Below are 19811 nucleotides of genomic sequence, written 5' to 3'. Positions count from 1 at the left end.
AGATAATACCAAGCAGTTTTCCAGAGTGATTTTACTAGTTTACACTCCCACTGGCAGGATATGAGAGTTCTAGCTGCTTCATATCCTTACCAACAGTTAGTATTGTCTTTTTTTTTTTCCTTTTAAGCCATTCCGGGGTATGCAGTGGTATCTCATTATAGTTTTAACTTATTTTCCTGATGACTAATTGAGCACTTTTTGTGTGTTTATTAGCCATTCAGATTACCTCTTTTGTGAAATGCTTGTTAAAGTGTTTCACTCATTTTTAAATTAGGTTGCCTGTTTTTTTCTTATTGACTTATAGTTCTTTATAAGTAAATATCTTCTCTCACTCTCAGTTGCCTTTCATTCTCTTAATAGTTTCTTCTGATGAATGAAAAAACTTTAATTTCAATGATGAATTCAATTGATCAGTCTTGTCCTTTATTGTTAATACTTTCTTTTTTTTTTGGTGAGGAAGATCAGCCCTGAGCTAACATCCAATGCCAATCCTCCTCTTTTTTTTGCTGAGGAAGATTGGCCCTGAGCTAACATCTGTGCCCATCTTCCTAATGTTAATACTTTTTGTGTACTTGTCAAGAAACCTTGGTAGGGGCTGGCTCAGTGGCGTAGCGGTTAAGTGGGCGTGCTTTGCTGTGGTGGCCCAGGGTTTGGATCCGGGGCGTGCACCGACATACCGCTTGTCAAGCCACACTGTGGCGGCGTCCCATATAAAAGTGGAGGAAGATGAGCACGGATGTTAGCCCAGGGCCAGTCTTCTTCAGCAAATAAAAAGAGGAGGATTGGCGTGGATGTTAGCTCAGGGCTGATCTTCCTCACAAAAGAAAAAAAAAGAAATCTTGGCAGGCCCCAAGGTCATGAAGTTATTCTGCTCCGTTATTAGCTAGAAGTCTTATTGTTTGACCTTGCTTTTTTTTTTTATTGAGGTCATAATGGTTTATAACATTGTGTAATTTCAGGTGTACATTATTATATATCAGTTTCTACATAGCCTGCAGCATGCTCACCACCAATAGTCTAGTTTTTATCCGTCACCATATGTATGTGACCTTTTACCTCATTCGCCCACTCGCCTGCATGCTTCCCCTCTGGTAACCACTAATCTGTTGCACTTATCCATGTGTTTGTTTATCTTCCACATGTGAGTGAAACCATACAGTGTTTGTCTTTCTCTGTCTGGCTTATTTTGCTTAACACAATACCCTCAAGTTCCATCCGTGTTGTTGCAAATGGGACAATTTTGTCTCTTTTATGGCTGAGTAGTATTCCATTGTCTATGTATACCACATCTTCTTTATCCATTCATCTGTTGATGGGCACTTGGGTTGCTTCCGCGTCTTGGCTATTATGAATAATGCTTCAGTGAGCATAGAGGTGCATAGATCTCTTTGTATTGTTGATTTCGTGTTCTTTGGATAAATACCCAGTAGTGAGATAGCCGGATTGTATGGTATTTTTATTTTTAATTTTTTGAGAAATCTCCATACTGTTTTCCATAGCGGCAGTACCACTTTACATTCCCACCAGAAGTGTATGAGCTTTCCCTTTCTTCCACATCCTCTCCAGCACTTGTTATTTCTCGTCTTGTTTATTATAGCCATTCTGACGGGTGTGAGGTGATATCTCATTGTAGTTTTAATTTGCATTTCCCTAATAATTAGTGACATTGAACATCTTTTCGTGTGCCTGTTGGCCATCTGTATATCTTTTTTGGAACAATGTCCATTCATATCCTCTGCCCATTTTTTTTTTTTTTGAGGAAGACTCGCCCTGAGCTAACATCTGTTGCCAATCTTCCTCTTTTTGCTTGAGGAAGATTCACCCTGAGCTAACATCCGTGCCAGTCTTCCTCTAGGTTGTATGTGGGTCGCTGCCACAGCATGGCTGCTAGTGAGTGGTGTAGGTCCACACCCAGGAACCAAACCCAGGCCGCCAAAGCAGGGCACGCTGAACTTAACCACTAGGCCTTAGGCCAGCCCCTCCTCTGCCAGTTTTTTAATCGTGTTGTTTGTCTTTTTGTTGTTGAGTTGTATGAGTTCTTTAAATATTTTGAAGATTAACCCCTTGTCGGATATATGGTTTGCAAATATTTTCTCCCAGTTGCTGGGTTGTCTTTTTGTTTTGTCCATGGTTTCCTTTGCCTTGCAGAAGATTTTTAGTCTGATGTAGTCCCATTTTTTTATTTTTTCTTTTGTTTCCCTTGCCTGAGAGGACATGATATTTGAAAAGATGCTACCAAGACCAGTGTCAAAGAGTGTATTGTCTATATTTTCTTCTAGAAGTTTTATGGTTTCAGGTCTTGCATTTAAGTCTTTAATCCATCTTGAGTTAATTTTGTGTGTGTGTGTGTGTGTGTGTGTGTGTGTGTTTGGGGGAAGAGGTGGATTTATTTATTTATTTTAAATTTTTTGTTTATTGCAGTAACATTGGTTTATAACATTGTATAAATTTCAGGTGTACATCATTATGTTTCTATTTCTGCATGGATTACATCATGTTCTCATGTTCACCCCCCAAATACTAATTACAATCCATCACCACACACATGTGCCTAATTATCCCTTTTGCCCTCCTCCCTCCCCCCTTCCCCTCTGGTAACCACCAATCCAATCTTTGTCTCTATGTGTTTGTTTGTTGTTGTTATTATCTACTACTTAATGAGTGAGATCATATGGTATTTGACCTTCTTCCTCTGACTTATTTCACTTTGCATTATACCCTCAATGTCCATCCATGTTGTCACAAATGGCTTGATTTTATCGTTTCTTATGACTGAGTAGTATTCCATTGTGTACATATACCACATCTTCTTTATCCATTCGTCTTTTGATGGGCACTTAGGTTGCTTCCAAGTCTTGGCTATTGTTAATAACGCTGCAATGAACACAGGGGTGCATGTATCTTTACGCATTGGTTTTTTCAAGTTCTTTGGATAAATACCCAACAGTGGAATAGCTGGATCATATGGTAGTTCTATCCTTAATTTTTTGAGGAATCTCCATACTGTTTTCCATAGTGGCTGCACCAGTTTGCATTCCCACCAGCAGTGTATGAGAGCTCCCTTCTCTCCACATCCTCTCAAACACATGTTGTTTCCTATCTTGTTAATTATAGCCATTCTGATGGGCATGAGGTGATATCTCATTGTAGTTTTGATTTGCATTTCCCTGATAGTTAATGATGTTGAACATTTTTTCATGTGCCTGTTGGCCATCTGTATATCTTCTTTGGAGAAATGTCTGTTCAGGTCTTTTGCCCATTTTTGAATTGGGTTGTTAGATTTTTTGTTGTTGAGATACATCAGTTCTTTATATATTTTGGAGATTAACCCCTTATCAGATGTATGGTTTGCAAATATCTTCTCCCAATTGTTAGGTTGTCTTTTTGTTTTATTGATGGTTTCCTTTGCTGTGCAGAAGCTTTTTAGTTTGATGTAGTCCCATTTGTTTATTTTTTCTATTGTTTCTCTTGCACGGTCAGACATGGTGCTTGAAAATATGTTGCTAAGACTGATGTCGAAGAGCATACTGCCTATGTTTTCTTCTAGAAGTTTCACAGTTTCAGGTCTTACATTCAAGTCGTTAATCCATTTTGAGTTAATTTTTGTGTATGGTGTAAGGTAATGGTCTACTTTCAGTTTTTTGCATGTGGCTGTCCAGTTTTCCCAGCACCATTTGTTGAAGAGACTTTCTTTCCTCCATGTATGTTCTTGGCTCCTTTGTCGAAGATTAACTGTCTGTAGATGTGTGGTTTTATTTTTGGGCTGTCAGTTCTGTTCCATTGATCTGTGTGTCTGTTTTTTGTGCTAGTTCCATGCTGTTTTGATTACTGTAGCTTTGTAGTATATTTTGAAGTCAGGGAGTGTGATGCCTCCAGCTTTGTTCTTTTTTCTCAGGATTGCTTTGGCTGTTTGGGGTCTTTTGTTGTTACATATAAATTTTAGGATTCTTTGTTCTATTTTCGTGAAGAATGTCATTGGGATTCTGATTGGGATTGCATTGAATCTGTAGATTGCTTTAGGTAATATGGACATTTTAACTATGTTTATTCTTCCAATTCATGAGCATGGAATATCTTTCTATTTCTTTATGTCTTCTTCAGTTTCTTTCAATATAATTTTATTTATTTATTTATTTTCCCCCCAAAGCCCTAGTAGATAGTTGTATGTCATAGCTGCACATCCTTCAAGTTGCTGCATGTGGCACGCGGCCTCAGCATGGCCGGAGAAGCGGTGCGTCGGTGCGCGCCCGGGATCTGAACCCGGGCCGCCAGCAGCGGAGCGCACGCACTTAACCGCTAAGCCACGGGGCCGGCCCAGTTTCTTTCAATAATGTCATAGTTTTCGTTGTATCGGTCTTTCACCTTCTTGGTTAAATTTATTTCTAGATATTTTATTCTTTTTGTTGCACTTGTAAATGGGATTGTATTCTTGAGTTCTGCTCATTCTGCTAGTTCGCTTAGTAGTGTATAGAAATGCAACTGATTTTTGTTAGTTGATTTTGTACCCTGCAATTTTGCTGTAGTTGTTGATTGTTTCTAATAGTTTTCGGATGGATTCTTTAGGGTTTTCTATATATAGAATGATGTCATCCACAAACAGTGAGAGTTTTACTTCTTCCTTTACAATTTGTATACCTTTTATTTCTTTCTTTCTTTTTTTTTTTTTGCCTAATTTCTCTGGCCAAAACTTCCATAGCAGTGACGAGAGTGGGCACCCTTATGTTGTTGCTGTTCTCAGAAGAATGGGTTTCAGTTTCTCACTGTTAAGTATGATGTTGGCTGTGAGCTTGTCGTATATAATCTTTATTATGTTGAGGTACTTTCCTTCTATACCCATTTTATTGAGAGTTTTTATCATAAATGGGTGTTGGATCTTGTCAGATGTTTTCTTTGCATCTATTGAGATGATCATGTGGTTTTTGTTCCTCAATTTGTTAATGTGGTGTATCACATTGATTGATGTGCAGATGTTGAACCATGCCTGTGTCCCTGGTATAAATCCCACTTGATCATTGTGTATGATCTTTTTAATGTATTGGTGTATTTTGTTGGCAATATTTTGTTGAGGATTTTTGCATCTATGTTCATCAGCAATTTTGGCCTATAATTTTGCTTCTTTTTGCTGTCTTTGTCTGCTTTTGGTATCAGGGTGATCTTGGCCTCATAGAATGAGTTAGGAAGCGTTCTGTCTTCTTTAATTTTTTGGAAAAGTTTGAGAAGGATAGGTATTAAATCTTCTTTGAATGTTTGGTAGAATTCTCCAGAGAAGCCATCTGGTCCTGGACTTCTGTTTTTTGGGAGGTTTTTGATTACTATTTCAATCTGTTTCATTGTGATTGGTCTATTCAATTCTCTGTTTCTTCTTTTTTTTTTTTTTGTGAGGAAGATCAGCTCTGAGCTAACATCCACGCTAATGCTCCTCTTTTTGCTGAGGTAGACTGGCCCTGAGCTAACATCCATGCTGATCTTTCTCCACTTTATGTGGGACGCCACCACAGCATGGCCTGACGAGCGGTGCATCTTTGCACACCCGGGATCCGAACCTGGGCTGCTAGCAGTGGAGCACCTGCACTTAACCGCTACTCCATGGGGCCGGCCCCTCTCTGTTTCTTCTTGATTTGGTTTTGGGAGGTTGTATGAGTTTAAGAATTTATCCCTTTCTTCTGGGTTATCCAATTTATTGGCATATAGTTTTTCATAGTATTCTCTTATGTTCCTTTGTGTTTCTGTGGTATCCATTATAATTTGTCCTCTTTCATTTCTGATTTTATTTATTTGAACCTTCTCTTTTTTTTCTTAGTGAGTCTGGCTAAGGGTTTGTCAATTTTGTTTGTCTTCTCAAAGGACCAGCTCTTAGTTTCATTGAATATTTCTATTGTCTTTTTAGTCTCTATTTCATTTATTTCTGCTCTAATTTTTGTTTTTTCCCTCCTTCTGCTGACTCTGGGCTTTGTTTGTTCTTCTTTTTCTAGTTCTGTTAGGTGTAGTTAAAATTACTTATTTTTTTTTCTTTGTTGAGGTAGGCCTGTATTGCTATCAGTTGCCCTCTTAGCACTGCTTTTGCTGCTCTCATAAGAGTTGGTGTGTTGTGTTTTCATTTTCATTTGTATCTAGGTATTTTTGATTTCTCCTTTGATTTCTTCATTGATCCAGTGGTTGTTCAGCAGCATTTTGTTTAGTCTCCACATATTTGTGACTTTCCCCATCCTTCTTCTTGTAGTTGATTTCTAGTTTCATTGCCTTGTAGTCAGAAAAGATGCTTGATATGATTTCAATCTTTTTAGATTTATTGAGGCTTGCCTTGTTGCCCAACATATGGTCTATCTGTGGGAATGTTCCATGTGCACTTGAGAAGAATGTGTATTCTGCTGTTTTTGGATGGAATGTTCTCTATATATCTATTAAGTCCATCTGGTCTGGTATTTCATTTAAGGCCACTACTGTTTCCTTGTTGACTTTCTGTCTGGATGATGTATCCATTGATGTAAGTGGGGTGTTGAGGTCCCCTACTATTATTATGTTGCTGTTAATTGCTCCCCTTAGGTCTGTTAATAGTTGCTTTACATACTTTGGTGCTTCTGTGTTAGGTGCATATATATTCATAAGTGTTACGTCCTCTTGGTGAAATGTCCATTTTATCGTTATATACTGCCCCTCTTTGTCTCTCACTGCCTTTTTTATCTTGAAGTCTGCTTTGTCTGATATAAGTATGGCAACACCTGCTTTCTTTTGCTTGTCATTTGCTTGGAGTATCATCTTTCATCCCTTCATTCTGAGCCTGTTTGTCTTTAAAGCTGAGATGTGTTTCCTAGAGGCAGCACATTGTTGGGGCTTGTTTTTTTGTTTTTTGAGCTGAGTAAGATTCGCCCAGGGCTAACATCTGTTGCCAATCTTCCTCTTTTTGCTGGAGGAAGATTCGCCCTGAGGTAACATCTGTGCCATTGTTCCTCCATCTTGCATGTGGGTTGCTGCCACAGCATGGCCACCAACAAGTGGTATAGGTACGCACCTGGGAACCAATTCTGGGCTGCTGAAACGGAGCACCCGGAACTTAACCACTAGGCCACATGGCCAGCCCTGGGTTTTGTTTTTTAATCCATTTGGCCAATCTGTGTCTTTTGATTGGAGAATTCAATCCATTTACATTTAGACTGATTATTGGTATATGAGGGCTCAATATTATTTCTTGTTTTCTGGTTGTTTTGTATTTCCATTGTTTCTTTTCCCTCATATTTCTTTCTTTCTTTCTTTCTTTCTTTTTTGCTGAGAAAGATTCGTCCTGAGGTAACATCAGTTCCCAATTTTCCTCTTTTTTTTGCTGAGGAAGATTCGCCATGAGCTAACATCTGTTGCCAATCTTCCTCTATTTTGTATGTGAGCCACTGCCACAGCATGGCCACTGACAGACGAGTGGTGTAGGTCCGTGCCTGGGAACTGAACCTGGGCTGCTGAAGCAGAGTGTTCTGAACTTAACCACTAGGCCACCAGGGCTGGCCCTCCCTTGTATTTCTGACTGCCATTTCAGTTTGGTGGTTTTCTGTGATAGTTTTCTCATTATTTATGATTTGTGGCTCTGCTCTGATTTTTTTTGTATAGTGGTTACCATGAGGTTTGTATAAAAGATCTCATGGATGAGCTAGTCCATTTGCTGATAACCTCTTATTTCCATTAGCCTAAGCATGTTCCAACACTTTCCGTGTCCCCTTCTGAGTTATTGTTGTCACAAATTTTTCTTTTCTGTGTTGTGAGTTTGTGATTAAATTGAAGCGTTTATAGTTATTTTTGATGCTTTCCTTCCCTTTGTCTTTTATGTTATAATTGTGTACTAACCTATTCTGATATAGAGCTGCAATTTTCTGATTCTATTTATCTCCTCACTCAAGGTTTTGTAAACTTTTGCTTTTTGGTTTCAGATGGGAGCGCTCCTGTCAGTGTTTGTCATAATGCAGGCCTGTTGGTGATGAACTCCCTCAGCTTTTGTTTGTCTGGGAGAGCTTTGATTTCTCCATCATATCTGAAGGATAGTTTCGCTGGATATAGTATTCTTGGTTGAAAGTTTTTGTCTTTTAGTATTTTGAATATATTGTTCCATTCTTTCCTAGCCTGTAAGGTTTCTGCTGAGAAATCTGCTCAAAGTCTGATAGGGTTTCCTTTGTAGGTTATTTTCTTCTGCCTTGCTGCCTTTAGTACTTTTACTTTGTTGTTGACTTTTGTCAGTTTTAATAGTATATGGCTTGGTGAAGGTCTTTTTGCATTGATGTAATTAGGAGTTCTGTTGGCTTCATGTGCTTGTAAGTCTGGTAACGTCCCCCGGTTTGAGAAGTTCTCAGCCATTATTTCTTTTTTTTTTTTTTTTTTTAATTTTTGTTTATTGCAGTAACATTGGTTTATAACATTGTAAAAATTTCAGGTGTACATCATTATACTTCTATTTCTGCATAGATTACATCATGTTCACCACCAAAATACTAATTACAACCCATCACCACACACATGTACCAAATTATCCCTTTCACCCTCCTCCCTCCCCCCTTCCCTTCTGGTAACTACCAATCCAATCTCTGTCCCTATGTGTTTGTTTATTGTTGTTATTATCTACTACTTAATGAAGGAAATCTTACGGTATTTGACCTTCTCCCTCTGACTTATTTCACTTTGCATTATACCCTCAATGTCCATCCATGTTGTCACAAATGGCTTGATTTCATCGTTTCTTATGGCTGAGTAGAATTCCATTGTGTATATATACCACATCTTCTTTATCCATTCGTCCCTTGATGGGCATTTAGGTTGCTTCCAAGTCTTGGCTATCATGAATAACGCTGAAATGAACACAGGGGTGCATGTACCTTTACAAATCGGTGATTTCAAGTTCTTTGGATAAATAACCAACAGTGGAATGGCTGGATCATATGGTAGTTCTATCCTTAATTTTTTGAGGAATCTCCATAGTGTTTTCCATAGTGGCTGCACCAGTTTGCACTCCCACCAGCAGTGTATGAGAGTTCCCTTCTCTCCACATCCTCTCCAACACATGTTGTTTCCTGCCTTGTTAATTATAGCCATTCTGACGGGCGTGAGGAAATGTACTTTTTTTTTTTTTTTGTGAGGAAGATCAGCCCTGAGCTAACATCCGTGCTAATCCTCCTCTTTTTGCTGAGGAAGACCAGCCCTGAGCTAACATCTATTGCCAATCCTCCTCCTTTTTTCCCCCAAAGCCCCAGTACATAGTTGTATGTCATAGCTGCACATCCTTCTAGTTGATATATGTGGGACGCGGCCTCAGCATGGCCGGAGGAGCGGTGCATCGGTGCGTGGCCGGGATCCAAACCCGGGCCGCCAGTAGCAGAGCACGCGCACTTAACCGCTAAGCCACAGGGCCGGCCCTTCAGCCGTTATTTCTTTGAACAAGCTCTCTGCTCCTTTTTCTCTCTCTTCTCTCTCTGGAATACCTATAATCCTTGTGTTGCTTTTCCTAATTGAGTCAGATATTTCTCGAAGAATTTCTTCATTTTTTAACAATCTTACTTCTCTCTCCTACTCCACCTAAAACGTTTCTATATTTATATCCTCTAGATCACTAATTCTTTCCTCTGTAATGTCAGCTCTATCTTTTATGGATTTTAGGTTCTGTTTTTTTTGTGTGTGTGAGGAAGATCAGCCCTGAGCTAACATCCATGCCAATCCTCCTCTTTTTGCTGAGGAAGACCGGCTTTGAGCCAACATCTATTGCCAATCCTCCTCCTTTTTTTTTTTCCCCCCAAAGCCCCAGTAGATAGTTGTATGTCATAGTTGCACATCCTTCTAGTTGCTGTATGTGGGACGCGGCCTCAGCATGGCCGGAGAAGCAGTGTGTTGGTGCGCATGCGGGATCCAAACCCGGGCCGCCAGTAGCAGAGCGTGCACACTTAAGTGCTAAGCCATGGGGCTGACCTGATTTTAGGTTATTTTTTATATCATTCATTGTGTTCTTCATATCCAGAATTTTTGTTTGGTATTTTTTTTTAGAGTTTCAGTCTCTTTGGTGAAATATTCCTTCTGCTCATTAATATTATTCCTGAGCTTCCTGAATTGTCTTTCTGAGTTTTCTTATAACTCGTTGAGTTTCTTTATGATAACTATGTTGAATTCTCTGTCATTTAGATTGTAAATTTCTGTGAGTTCAGGATTGGGTTCTGGAGGCTTGTCATTTTCCTTCTGCTCTGAAGTGTTAATGTAGTTCTTTATGGTGTTTGATGAATTGATCATTCCGACTACGCCAAAACTGTCGGGGGGGGGGGGGGAAGAGGGAGAATCTCCCTCTGCCCTTTCCCTTAAGGTTCTTATGGCTGGCCAAATAATCAACAAGACAGGTTAGCAGGAGAAAATAATACCAAGTTTAATAACATGTATACATGGGAGAAACTCAGAAATGAGCAACTCATCCCTCTGTCTAAGCTGCTTGCTTAAGTATTGCAGCTAAAGGCGAGGAGCGTGTTGGGGGTGGGTAGTGGCCTGGGACTTCAGAGGGCAGGAGGACAATTCTTTTCGGGGTCATCTATAGATAATGTGGTCAGGGAGAGAGAGAGTTTTTGATAAAAGGGGCTTGGTGCCTTTGCTATTGTAATCTCTATCCTAGAAGATCTGTTCCAGGAAGGAGCCACCATGTCAAATTCTTTAGGCAGTTAGTGGGGGAGGTCAAATGTCCTTCAGAGATATATTTCAGGGTGGCCAAATCTTGATCTCCCACAGTCCCGCCTTTGAAACTAAAAGTTTCACAGTCCTTTTGAAACTTAAAGAAGTTTCATAGTCCAGAAGCTGAGTTTGTAGATTGTTTCATCTCACTGAACCCATTTCTTAGTCCTGATAATAGATCAGTTCAATTAAGTTCATTTTAGAAGGTGGTGATGCAGGTGGGCTCTCAAGGTTAAACCTACATTGTGGAAGCAAGCAATCAAGTATTTAATAAGAAGCATTTCTGTGTAAACGAAAGAAAAACAAGGTTAATGGTTAGAGCAAGTTGTAAAGCAGTTTTTGAGTTCAGAGGACAGCCAGTGAAGAAGAATTTTAGACGTCAGCGTCAAAGCATCTTTTGCAGTTTAAAATGTCTCTGATGATGTCATCGGGTAATCTCTTAAGTTTGTATCAAGTCCATTGGCTTCACTTTGTAAGGCTTCAGGAAAAAGGGCAGGTTCAGTTTTCAGTGATTCCAAATGAAAATGATGGAAAAAATCAAAAACGTTAGTTTGGACATCTGTAGCCAGATATTTCAGGAGACTAGAAGAAATCAGGATCCAGTCCAGTCAACAGATATAAAACAAATACCTCAAAAGACAACAAAACTAGGATCTAATATCCGCAAATGTATACTATAGTTTTTACTGAAATATAATTTTTTTTCTCTAAAATCACCCTCATTTTTATTAAGATAGCAAAATTAAAACTAACTAGTTTGCAAAATAAGTCTAGTTCCAATAGAGTTGGCCCAATTATTTACATAAGTACAGCAAGAATAGCAGTTGATCACATAGGCTCTTTTAAATCTGCTTTGCTGGAACTTTTTATAAGGAATCTCACATTGGACTTCAAAGGCCTCTTGAGGCCAGGAAAGCCAAGCCAAGGATTTTGTCATCAGACTTTGCCTGCAATACCTACAGATTTGGGTGAATTCCTCTCCTCCGAGGTTCCCCCAAAATATTTCGAGGTTCCTTGTACCTGCCAGATAAGTGACATTCTTTACTTATTCTGGTAAGTGCTGCTTGGAACGTAAGGTACCAGGCCAATACTTCCACGTGGCTTTATTCCATAAAGTCCAATCTTCATTTCTCAAAAGCTGTATGGTTATATGGCAAATATGGTGTTCCAGTCACAACCTTGGTAATATAACCAGTGTTTCCAATTGTGTCCTGTTATAAGGAGAACAGATTCTTACTGAACTTATGCAAATAACTATTTTGCCATGAAAACAACAATACTCACTAAGAGTTTCCAAATTTGAGGGATCAGATAGAGAGAAAAAGATAAATATTTTAATTTTACTTACAAAAGTATCATTTACCAAATTGCTATAAATCATAGCTAGCTCAGGAGAAAAGAGAAAAAGTTTTCCTTGGTAGTATCAGGTCACAGATTCCACCTGCCACTGCTGGGGCGGGGGGAGGCAGGAGCTGTGTTTTCTGATCCCGCCCCATCTGCTGAGCTGCTGTGCTTGGTGGGGGCTCTTTTGTGGGGGCTGAGCCGTGTCACTTGGTGGGGAGTATTCCCACAGGTGGAGCCACCATGGCGCAGTAGATGCTCCCATGGGCCTAGCTACAACTCTGAAAGCATTCATTCATACTGAGCTGCCCCCACGTCCTCTTATAGTCACACTAGCTGCTGTGTGAGGACCTGCGACCTAGATGGCTGCCTCTGGGGAGGGGGAAGGGGGCACTCACCTAGTTCCACTGCCTCCCAGGGATCCAATCCATGCACCTTCAGTTGCACGGCTGCATGGGTCTCTCAGATCTCCTCTTGTGCTGTGCAGGGAATCCTCTGCTGGTAAATGAATGTCCGTTTAGTTGTAACTTAGAGGGGAGAGACAAAGGGAGCAACTCAGTTCGCTACGATGCTGACATCACTCTGACCTTTCACATTTAAGCCTACAGTCAAACTAGAATTGATTTTTGTGTATGGGTTGAGGTATAGGTCAAGGCACATTTGTTTCTATATAGCTAGTCAATTCATAAAAATCATCATTTATTGAAAAAAAGTCATCCTTTTTCTACTGCTTTTATGTGCTGTCTTTTTTTATAAATCAGATGACTATATATGTGTAGGTCTGTTTCTGGATTCTCTCTTCTGTTCAATTTGGTATACTTATCTCTCCTTACGTTAGTACTGTACTATGTTAATTACTGTAGTTTTGAAGTAAATCTTGATATCTGGTAGTATAAATCATCCAGCTTTGTTCTTCTTCAGGTTATCTTTGCTTTACTTTACCTTTTGTATTTCCTTATGTACTTTAATATCAGCTTATCAGTTTTCACAAATAGCATTGCTATATTTACATACTTTCTTCGTCCTTTTTTATAACCCACTTTTTTCACTTACATCTTTCCATGTCAATAATACATTTCTGTTATATTTTTAATAATGCATAATGTTCTATTGTTGATTTCAACATTTTTCCTTTACAAACAACAATGTGATGAAGATCCTTAATTGTTTTATTATCTTTTCTGAAGATAATTCTTTCCTTGAGAATTTTTAAGCATTTATACTTACCACAAGTATGGAATGCCATTAAACTACATGTTGTGGGAAAAACTAGGATGAATAAGACAACAGCGGCTGGCCTCCAGCTGATAGTGTAGGGATTATAAGACGTGCTCATAATTAACTGCACTTATGTGTAGAAGTGAGATGCAGTATAAGTGGCTAAAATTATGAACTGTGGAGCCAGAGTGCCTGAGTTTGAAAACCTGACTTCTCCATTTGCTATCTCAATGACTGTGAACACTTAGTTTTCCTCTTTGTGTTTCAAGTTCCTTATCTCTATTTTTTAAAAAAAGTGGATAAAGTAACCCTCATAAAGGGGGGATTTAGATGAAGTACTATATTAACCACTCTGACCAGTGTCTAACACAGGATGGGTCAATTAAGTGTTAGATGTTATTATGATAATTGTTATTTCTAGAAAAATGAAAACTATAAGTGGTTACTGGGAATATATGTTGTACAGATAGGCACTTTTTAAAAAATCTGTGGTGTGCATTGTTTTTTATCATTCTAGGAACTCTGTAGTCTGTTCTAATAGTGTTTGGTTTATAGTAGGCATGTATGTATATTGAGTGAGTGAGTAAATAAATGCACGTAAATGTATTCTAGAGATACTGGTTTGTGAATTGAAGGAATTATACTGATCTAATTAATTTTCTGATTTCAGATTTGAAAGATTAGAAGTCCTAGCTGTATTTGCCTCCACAGTCTTAGCACAGTTGGGAGCTCTCTTTATATTAAAAGAAAGGTACACTTGTATATGATGTTACTGTTGTTGTAAAGTCCACCTATGCCACCTTTGGGATCATGAAAGAATCCAGTGAGACATGTGGTTTGAAGGGTATACAAATTAAGATGAGCAGTGCTGGAGTTTTGATAGTACAGTTTTTTTATGTTTCAGACTTTTCTCCCTTCTTTTCACCCTTCTTCTTTTTTTTTTTTTTTCATGAGGAAGATCAGCCCTGAGCTAACATCCCTGCCAATCCTCCTCTTTTTTGCTGAGGAAGACCGGCCCTCAGCTAACATCTATTGCCAGTCCTCCTCTTTTTTCCCTTTTTCTCCCCAAAGCCCCCAGTAGGTAGTTGCATGTCATAGTTGCACATCCTTCTAGTTGCTGTATGTGGGACGCCACCTCAGCATGGCCAGACAAGCGGTGCATCGGTTCGCGCCCGGGATCCGAACCTTGACTGCCAGTAGCGGAGCGTGCACACTTAACTGCTAAGCCACGGGGCCGACCCCTCACCCTTCTTTTATTACCTTCTTTGATGCTACTAAATCCAGTCATAGATAGGTGTGAATGAAAGAAAGGGATTGAGTCAGATGTGTTTTAATTAAAACAGGTTTGATAGAGAAAGATTGACATTAAATATTGAGGATAATTATGAGTCTCCTTGCCTCATCACTGCTAATAATCAACAGTTGGTTGTCATATTAAAAGATTTTGTGAACTTATTGGATTAATTATATATTTAATAAAGGTTTTTAATTTTATAATTTATAGGACTTATTTAATACGTTATTTCTTTCTTTTAGTGCAGAACGCTTTTTGGAGCAGCCTGAGATACACACGTGAGATTTTGCTTTTGACATAACATATAATTTACTACTAAGTTTGATTCCCAGTTATTAATTGGTGTATTATTAAATAACGGTCACTTTGGCCAATATCAGAATTCAGAGGGTGGCACTATACATTTCACTGATATTTCACAAGCAAAATACCCAAATCCCAAGACTCCTTCTCTTCACCCTAACTGTTCCCAAGCTCTTATGTTTTTATACTGCATAGGAAGGCTTTTCTACTCTGCCTTCATGTCCCTCATTATTTCTAGGGCCAGGTCAACATACTAAGCCATCCCTGTCTGGTCTTCTGTAATTTAAAATTTGATCTCCAAAATCATTTAGTAGAAAAGATGGAATTGTTATTATCTACCACATAGTTGGCAACTACGTGGACTTTACCTATTCTGTTCACTTTAATTCAGGGCAGTCTGACCTGTCCAGTGTACTGTAAACCAGATACCATTAGCATTTATACAAGTTTGTAACAGCAGTTACCAGTAAGAAGATACTGTTAATGCTGAGAATCTGTTTTTATTCTGTGCAAGATGGAGCAACATTAGACAGTACTTGGGTTATGGGGCTAGAAACCAAGTTCAGATTCTCCCTCTGCAAATACTAAACCATTGAAGCAGACCACTCTGCCTTCCCATCTCTTAAGTCTCTCTACATGCTGAAATTACGTATTGATGTTACCAAGAATAAAATAATGATGAATGTTACTGTTCTTTTTAGGGGAAGATTATTAGTTGGTACTCTTGTGGCTCTTTCTTTCAACCTGTTCACGATGCTTTCTATTCGGAATAAACCTTTTGCTTATGTTTCTGAAGGTATGTATTTTATTTACCATTAATAAAAAATCCAATTAATCTATCTAGAAAAACAAGTCTTTTGTTTGTTTCATTAACTCATAAATCAACGAGAAAGTGTATCCTGAAGAGAAGAGAGAACTACCCTAAACGTTCTCAAGTCTTCTCTAAGAAGAGAATTATAAAACAAAATCTAATTAGTTCAAGCTTTAAAATAACGTATTACTTAAAAAAAGGCAGAACTGACTTATATATTAAATTATATATGATAAAAAAAATCACCTTTACCAAATAACGTGACTGAGATTTTAGATGTGTAACCTACCCATGTAAAATCTATTGCAAGCATTTTAGAAGCATCAGTATACATAGAATAGTTGATGTGCTCATTGGAAATAATTGTATTCTGTTAATTACATACGTTCCCAGGAACTTCTCTGTCAGTGGTGGCTGGGCATGTATTTGAAAGTAGCAAAACTTAATTTTTTTGAAATAGTCTTACATTTTCAAATCTTTACAAATTCAGGCTGATTTTTCACTTCAGTGGTCTAAATTATTGGCATTTTTCATAATTTCAGTGTTTTGGAATCCCAGTACCCGCAAAGGGTTAACCACTGATTGATGGGGAAGTGAGGTAAAAACAGAAGTGTACTGTGTGCACAAACCCGCACTTTGAAGCCAAGATAGCTGAGGGTCTCTTTTGGTCTCACTGACTTGAACACCAGGACAGTGGAAAGAAGAAAGCTTTCTGAAATGCCTATTCAAGTTTAAACAACCTCATGAGTGTTATGAAATATAAATTGTATTTGTATGAATTAGAGTTTAAGGGGCTGGCCCCGTGGCTTAGCGGCTAAGTGCGTGCACTCTGCTACTGGCGGCCCGGGTTTGGATCCCGGGCGCACACCTACGCACCGCTTCTCCGGCCATGCTGAGGCCGCGTCCCACATACAGCAACCAAGAAGGATGTGCAACTATGACATACAACTATCTACTGGGGCTTTGGGGGGAAAAAAAAAGGAGGAGGATTGGCAATAGATGTTAGCTCAGAGCTGGTCTTCCTCAGCAAAAAGAGGAGGATTAGCGTGGATGTTAGCTCAGGGCTGATCTTCCTCACAAAAAAAAACAAAAAAGAATTAGAGTTTCAGAATTACTGCATGAACTAGAAAATTAAATAATGGTATTTGTGATGACCAGAATTATTTTGACAAAACTTCATAAATTATTAAAATAGTCTAATGCTCACTCTAGAAATTTTAAAAAGATACAAAGATTTAGAGATGATATCTCTCTGTAAAGATCAGAAAGATACAGGAAGGAAAGAATGCTGATAATCTCACAACCTAGAGATAACATCTGTTAACATTTTTATTCCTTTCATTTTTTTTCTGCATATTTATGTATCTTTTTACATACTTAAAATTGTAGTATTTACAATTTTATATTTGGCTTTCTTCAGTTAACATTATGTCTTGAGTATTGCCTCTCATTAAATACTCTGAAAAAATGATTTTTGAATGCTTGTATAATATTCTGTCATGAATATTTTTTAACATTAGTCTATTCTTATATGTTTCCAACTTTTCCATTATAATCAGCTTTTTTGTATCAAATTTCTTGTATGCATTTCTGATTCTTCTTAGGATAAATTCCAAGAGAAGAAATTATAAATGAGTTAAAAATACAATATTTTTAAGTCTTTGATATATATTGCCAAATTTATTTCCAGAAAAGTTATCTAGTTTGTATTTTCAGTAGCTGGAAATGAAAGTTCCCAGAAACATCGAGATTTGTGACATCAGTTGAAATTTGAGTGAAAAATAGTATTGAGAACTTTCTGTCTGCCAGGCACTGTGCTAAATGCTTTACATAGGATAACTCATTTAATTCTCCCTATAACCATATAGGGTAAATAATTTTGTTATCCCCATTTTATACTGAGGCACTAAGAGGTTAAATCACTTGCCCAAGGCCACACATTTAGTTAAGGGCAGAGCTGGGGTTGAAGCCAGGTATTCGGGCGTCAGAGTCTGCTCTTAACTGCCCTATTATACTGCTTTTCTGTAAGGCTTGCCAATCTTTTTTACATCATGGTACACATAAAGAAATGAATATTTATTTAGCACCCTGGGATAAATGTAATGCTTGAGCCTGGAGGCTACTTGTCCAGGGACAGTGACTGGCAGGCATCTGCATGTAGCCAGGTCCCCACTTGGCCTTTCTGAGAGCTGAAGGAATTAATAGGTATACCTATAACCCATCCTCAGCACGCTGGTTAGGAAGCTCTGCTTTACAATATAAAGAGCCTTTAAAACGTCAAATTCATAGTAACAGTGTTCACTAATTCCCTCAGGTCAGCTGTATGTTGTAGTTGAAACTGTTTTTGATTTAGTATCTTAAAGGCTTAAAAGAGGAAAAAGTTCTAGATGTGAGGAGTAACATGTCCTTTTCAATATTGTACGGTCATTGCCAAATTTATTATTTAAATTAAAGAAATCAAGTATTTGTGGTAGTGGTTTATTCTTCTATATAGCTAATTTAAGTATTTTCTTCTTTAAGCTGCTAGTACGAGTTGGCTTCAAGAGCATGTTGCAGATCTTAGTCGAAGGTAAGATGTTATGGGGTTTCATGATATACGTAATTTTAAAGGAATGCACCAGAAATGCATCTGTCATGGGAACTTACATTATTCATTGCTGAGGGTACTACGTGAATCAGGGTCTTATCCTCCCTTTACTTTTTCTTACTTTTTAGAGAGCTTTGTTCCTAAATCCTCTTTGCTTTCTTTAAAAGATATGTGATACTAAGATATGAGTCATCTTTTACAAGATTTTCTTCAGTATTACATGAGTTCTGCTAATGAACAGGGAGGTCTTATCCTCCCTTTACTTTTTCTTACTTTTTTAGAGAGCTTTGTTCCTAAATCCTCTTTGCTTTCTTTAAAAGATATGTGATACTAAGATATGAGTCATCTTTTACAAGATTTTCTTCAGTATTACATGAGTTCTGCTAATGAATACTCTTTTTTGTTTTTTCGTAGCTTGTGTGGAATTATCCCAGGACTTAGCAGTATCTTTCTTCCCCGAATGAATCCATTTGTTTTGATTGATCTTGCTGGAGCATTTGCTCTTTGTATTACATATATGCTAATTGAAATTAAGTAAGTATTTTTTAGTGCTGTTAAGTGTATTTCCATTCCTGGGCCAGACTTTTAAGGGTATAGTAGGATAGATAGGATTAAGCTTGTGGCATGCTTGCTTATGACCTGTGTAAGTTTGGCGAAGTCTTGTCCTCAAGGGTCTTCTTCTGAAAAATTAAGAGGGTTGGATTCAATAAGTATTTTTCACCACAGTCTATAATGCAGACTGGAAAACTATTTAAAATTCCCTACAGCTGACCTGATGAATGAAACTGAGAAGAGGACAGTAAAAGAGAGAGAAGCCACAGCTGCTTTGCTGAGAGAGGGAAGAGAAGAGGAAATAGATGTGAAGCAATTAAAAAAACAAAAAACCTCAAGCCTTTTAGGAAATAGACTTGACAGCTGCTTTAAGCTTAACGTTTTGACATATGACTTTTTGACTCCCTACTCTTTAAATATTAGTGTTTACTAGAATATGTCCTTAATTATTCTTTTTCCTGTTTTGTATACTCTCCTGGGAGATCACATACAATTATTTGTTTTTTGTTTGTTTTTTTGTGAGGAAGATTAGCCCTGAGCTAACATCTGTTGCCAATCCTCCTATTTTGCTGAGGAAGACGGGCCTTGGGCTAACATCCGTGCCCATCTTCCTCCACTGTATATGGGGCGCCGCCACATCATGGCCTGACAAGCGGTGTGTTGGTGTGCACCCGGGATCTGAACCCTGGGCTGCTGCAGCGGAGCACGCACACTTAACTGCTACGCCACCGGGGCAGCCCCTATTTGTTTTTTATTTACTACCTCTATGTGATTCCCAGGCCTTTATTTCTAGTCCAGATTTCTGTTGAATTCCAAAGGGCATATCTTACTGATTTCTATTCATGTCTACGGCGACTGAACCTATTTTCCCCATCCCCAAAACTGTTTTTTCTTATATTTCCCATCTCAGTGAGTGCTACTACCATCTATTCCATTACGTTCTTTTTAAAAATTAAAACACACAAACCATAAAATTTACCATTTTAACCATTTTTAAGAATACAGTTCAGTGACATTTAGTACATTTACAT

At 38.3% G+C, this 19811-nt stretch overlaps 1 protein-coding gene across 1 annotated transcript in view; it reads left to right on the top strand.

The window, feature by feature from the left end:
* The window catches only part of SLC30A6 (solute carrier family 30 member 6), a 48912-nt gene that overhangs the window by 17120 nt on the left and 11981 nt on the right, over positions 1-19811 (top strand). The window contains exons 6-10 of the mRNA XM_058551491.1: positions 13904-13984; positions 14770-14805; positions 15532-15626; positions 18162-18210; positions 18643-18762. Coding sequence (XP_058407474.1) covers positions 13904-13984; positions 14770-14805; positions 15532-15626; positions 18162-18210; positions 18643-18762 — 381 coding nt within the window. The remainder of the gene's footprint in view (positions 1-13903; positions 13985-14769; positions 14806-15531; positions 15627-18161; positions 18211-18642; positions 18763-19811) is intronic.

The sequence above is a fragment of the Diceros bicornis genome, chromosome 12 (assembly GCF_020826845.1).
Source record: "Diceros bicornis minor isolate mBicDic1 chromosome 12, mDicBic1.mat.cur, whole genome shotgun sequence".
In the NCBI taxonomy this organism is placed as follows: domain Eukaryota; kingdom Metazoa; phylum Chordata; class Mammalia; order Perissodactyla; family Rhinocerotidae; genus Diceros; species Diceros bicornis.
This window is presented reverse-complemented; position numbering and strand designations above follow the sequence as displayed.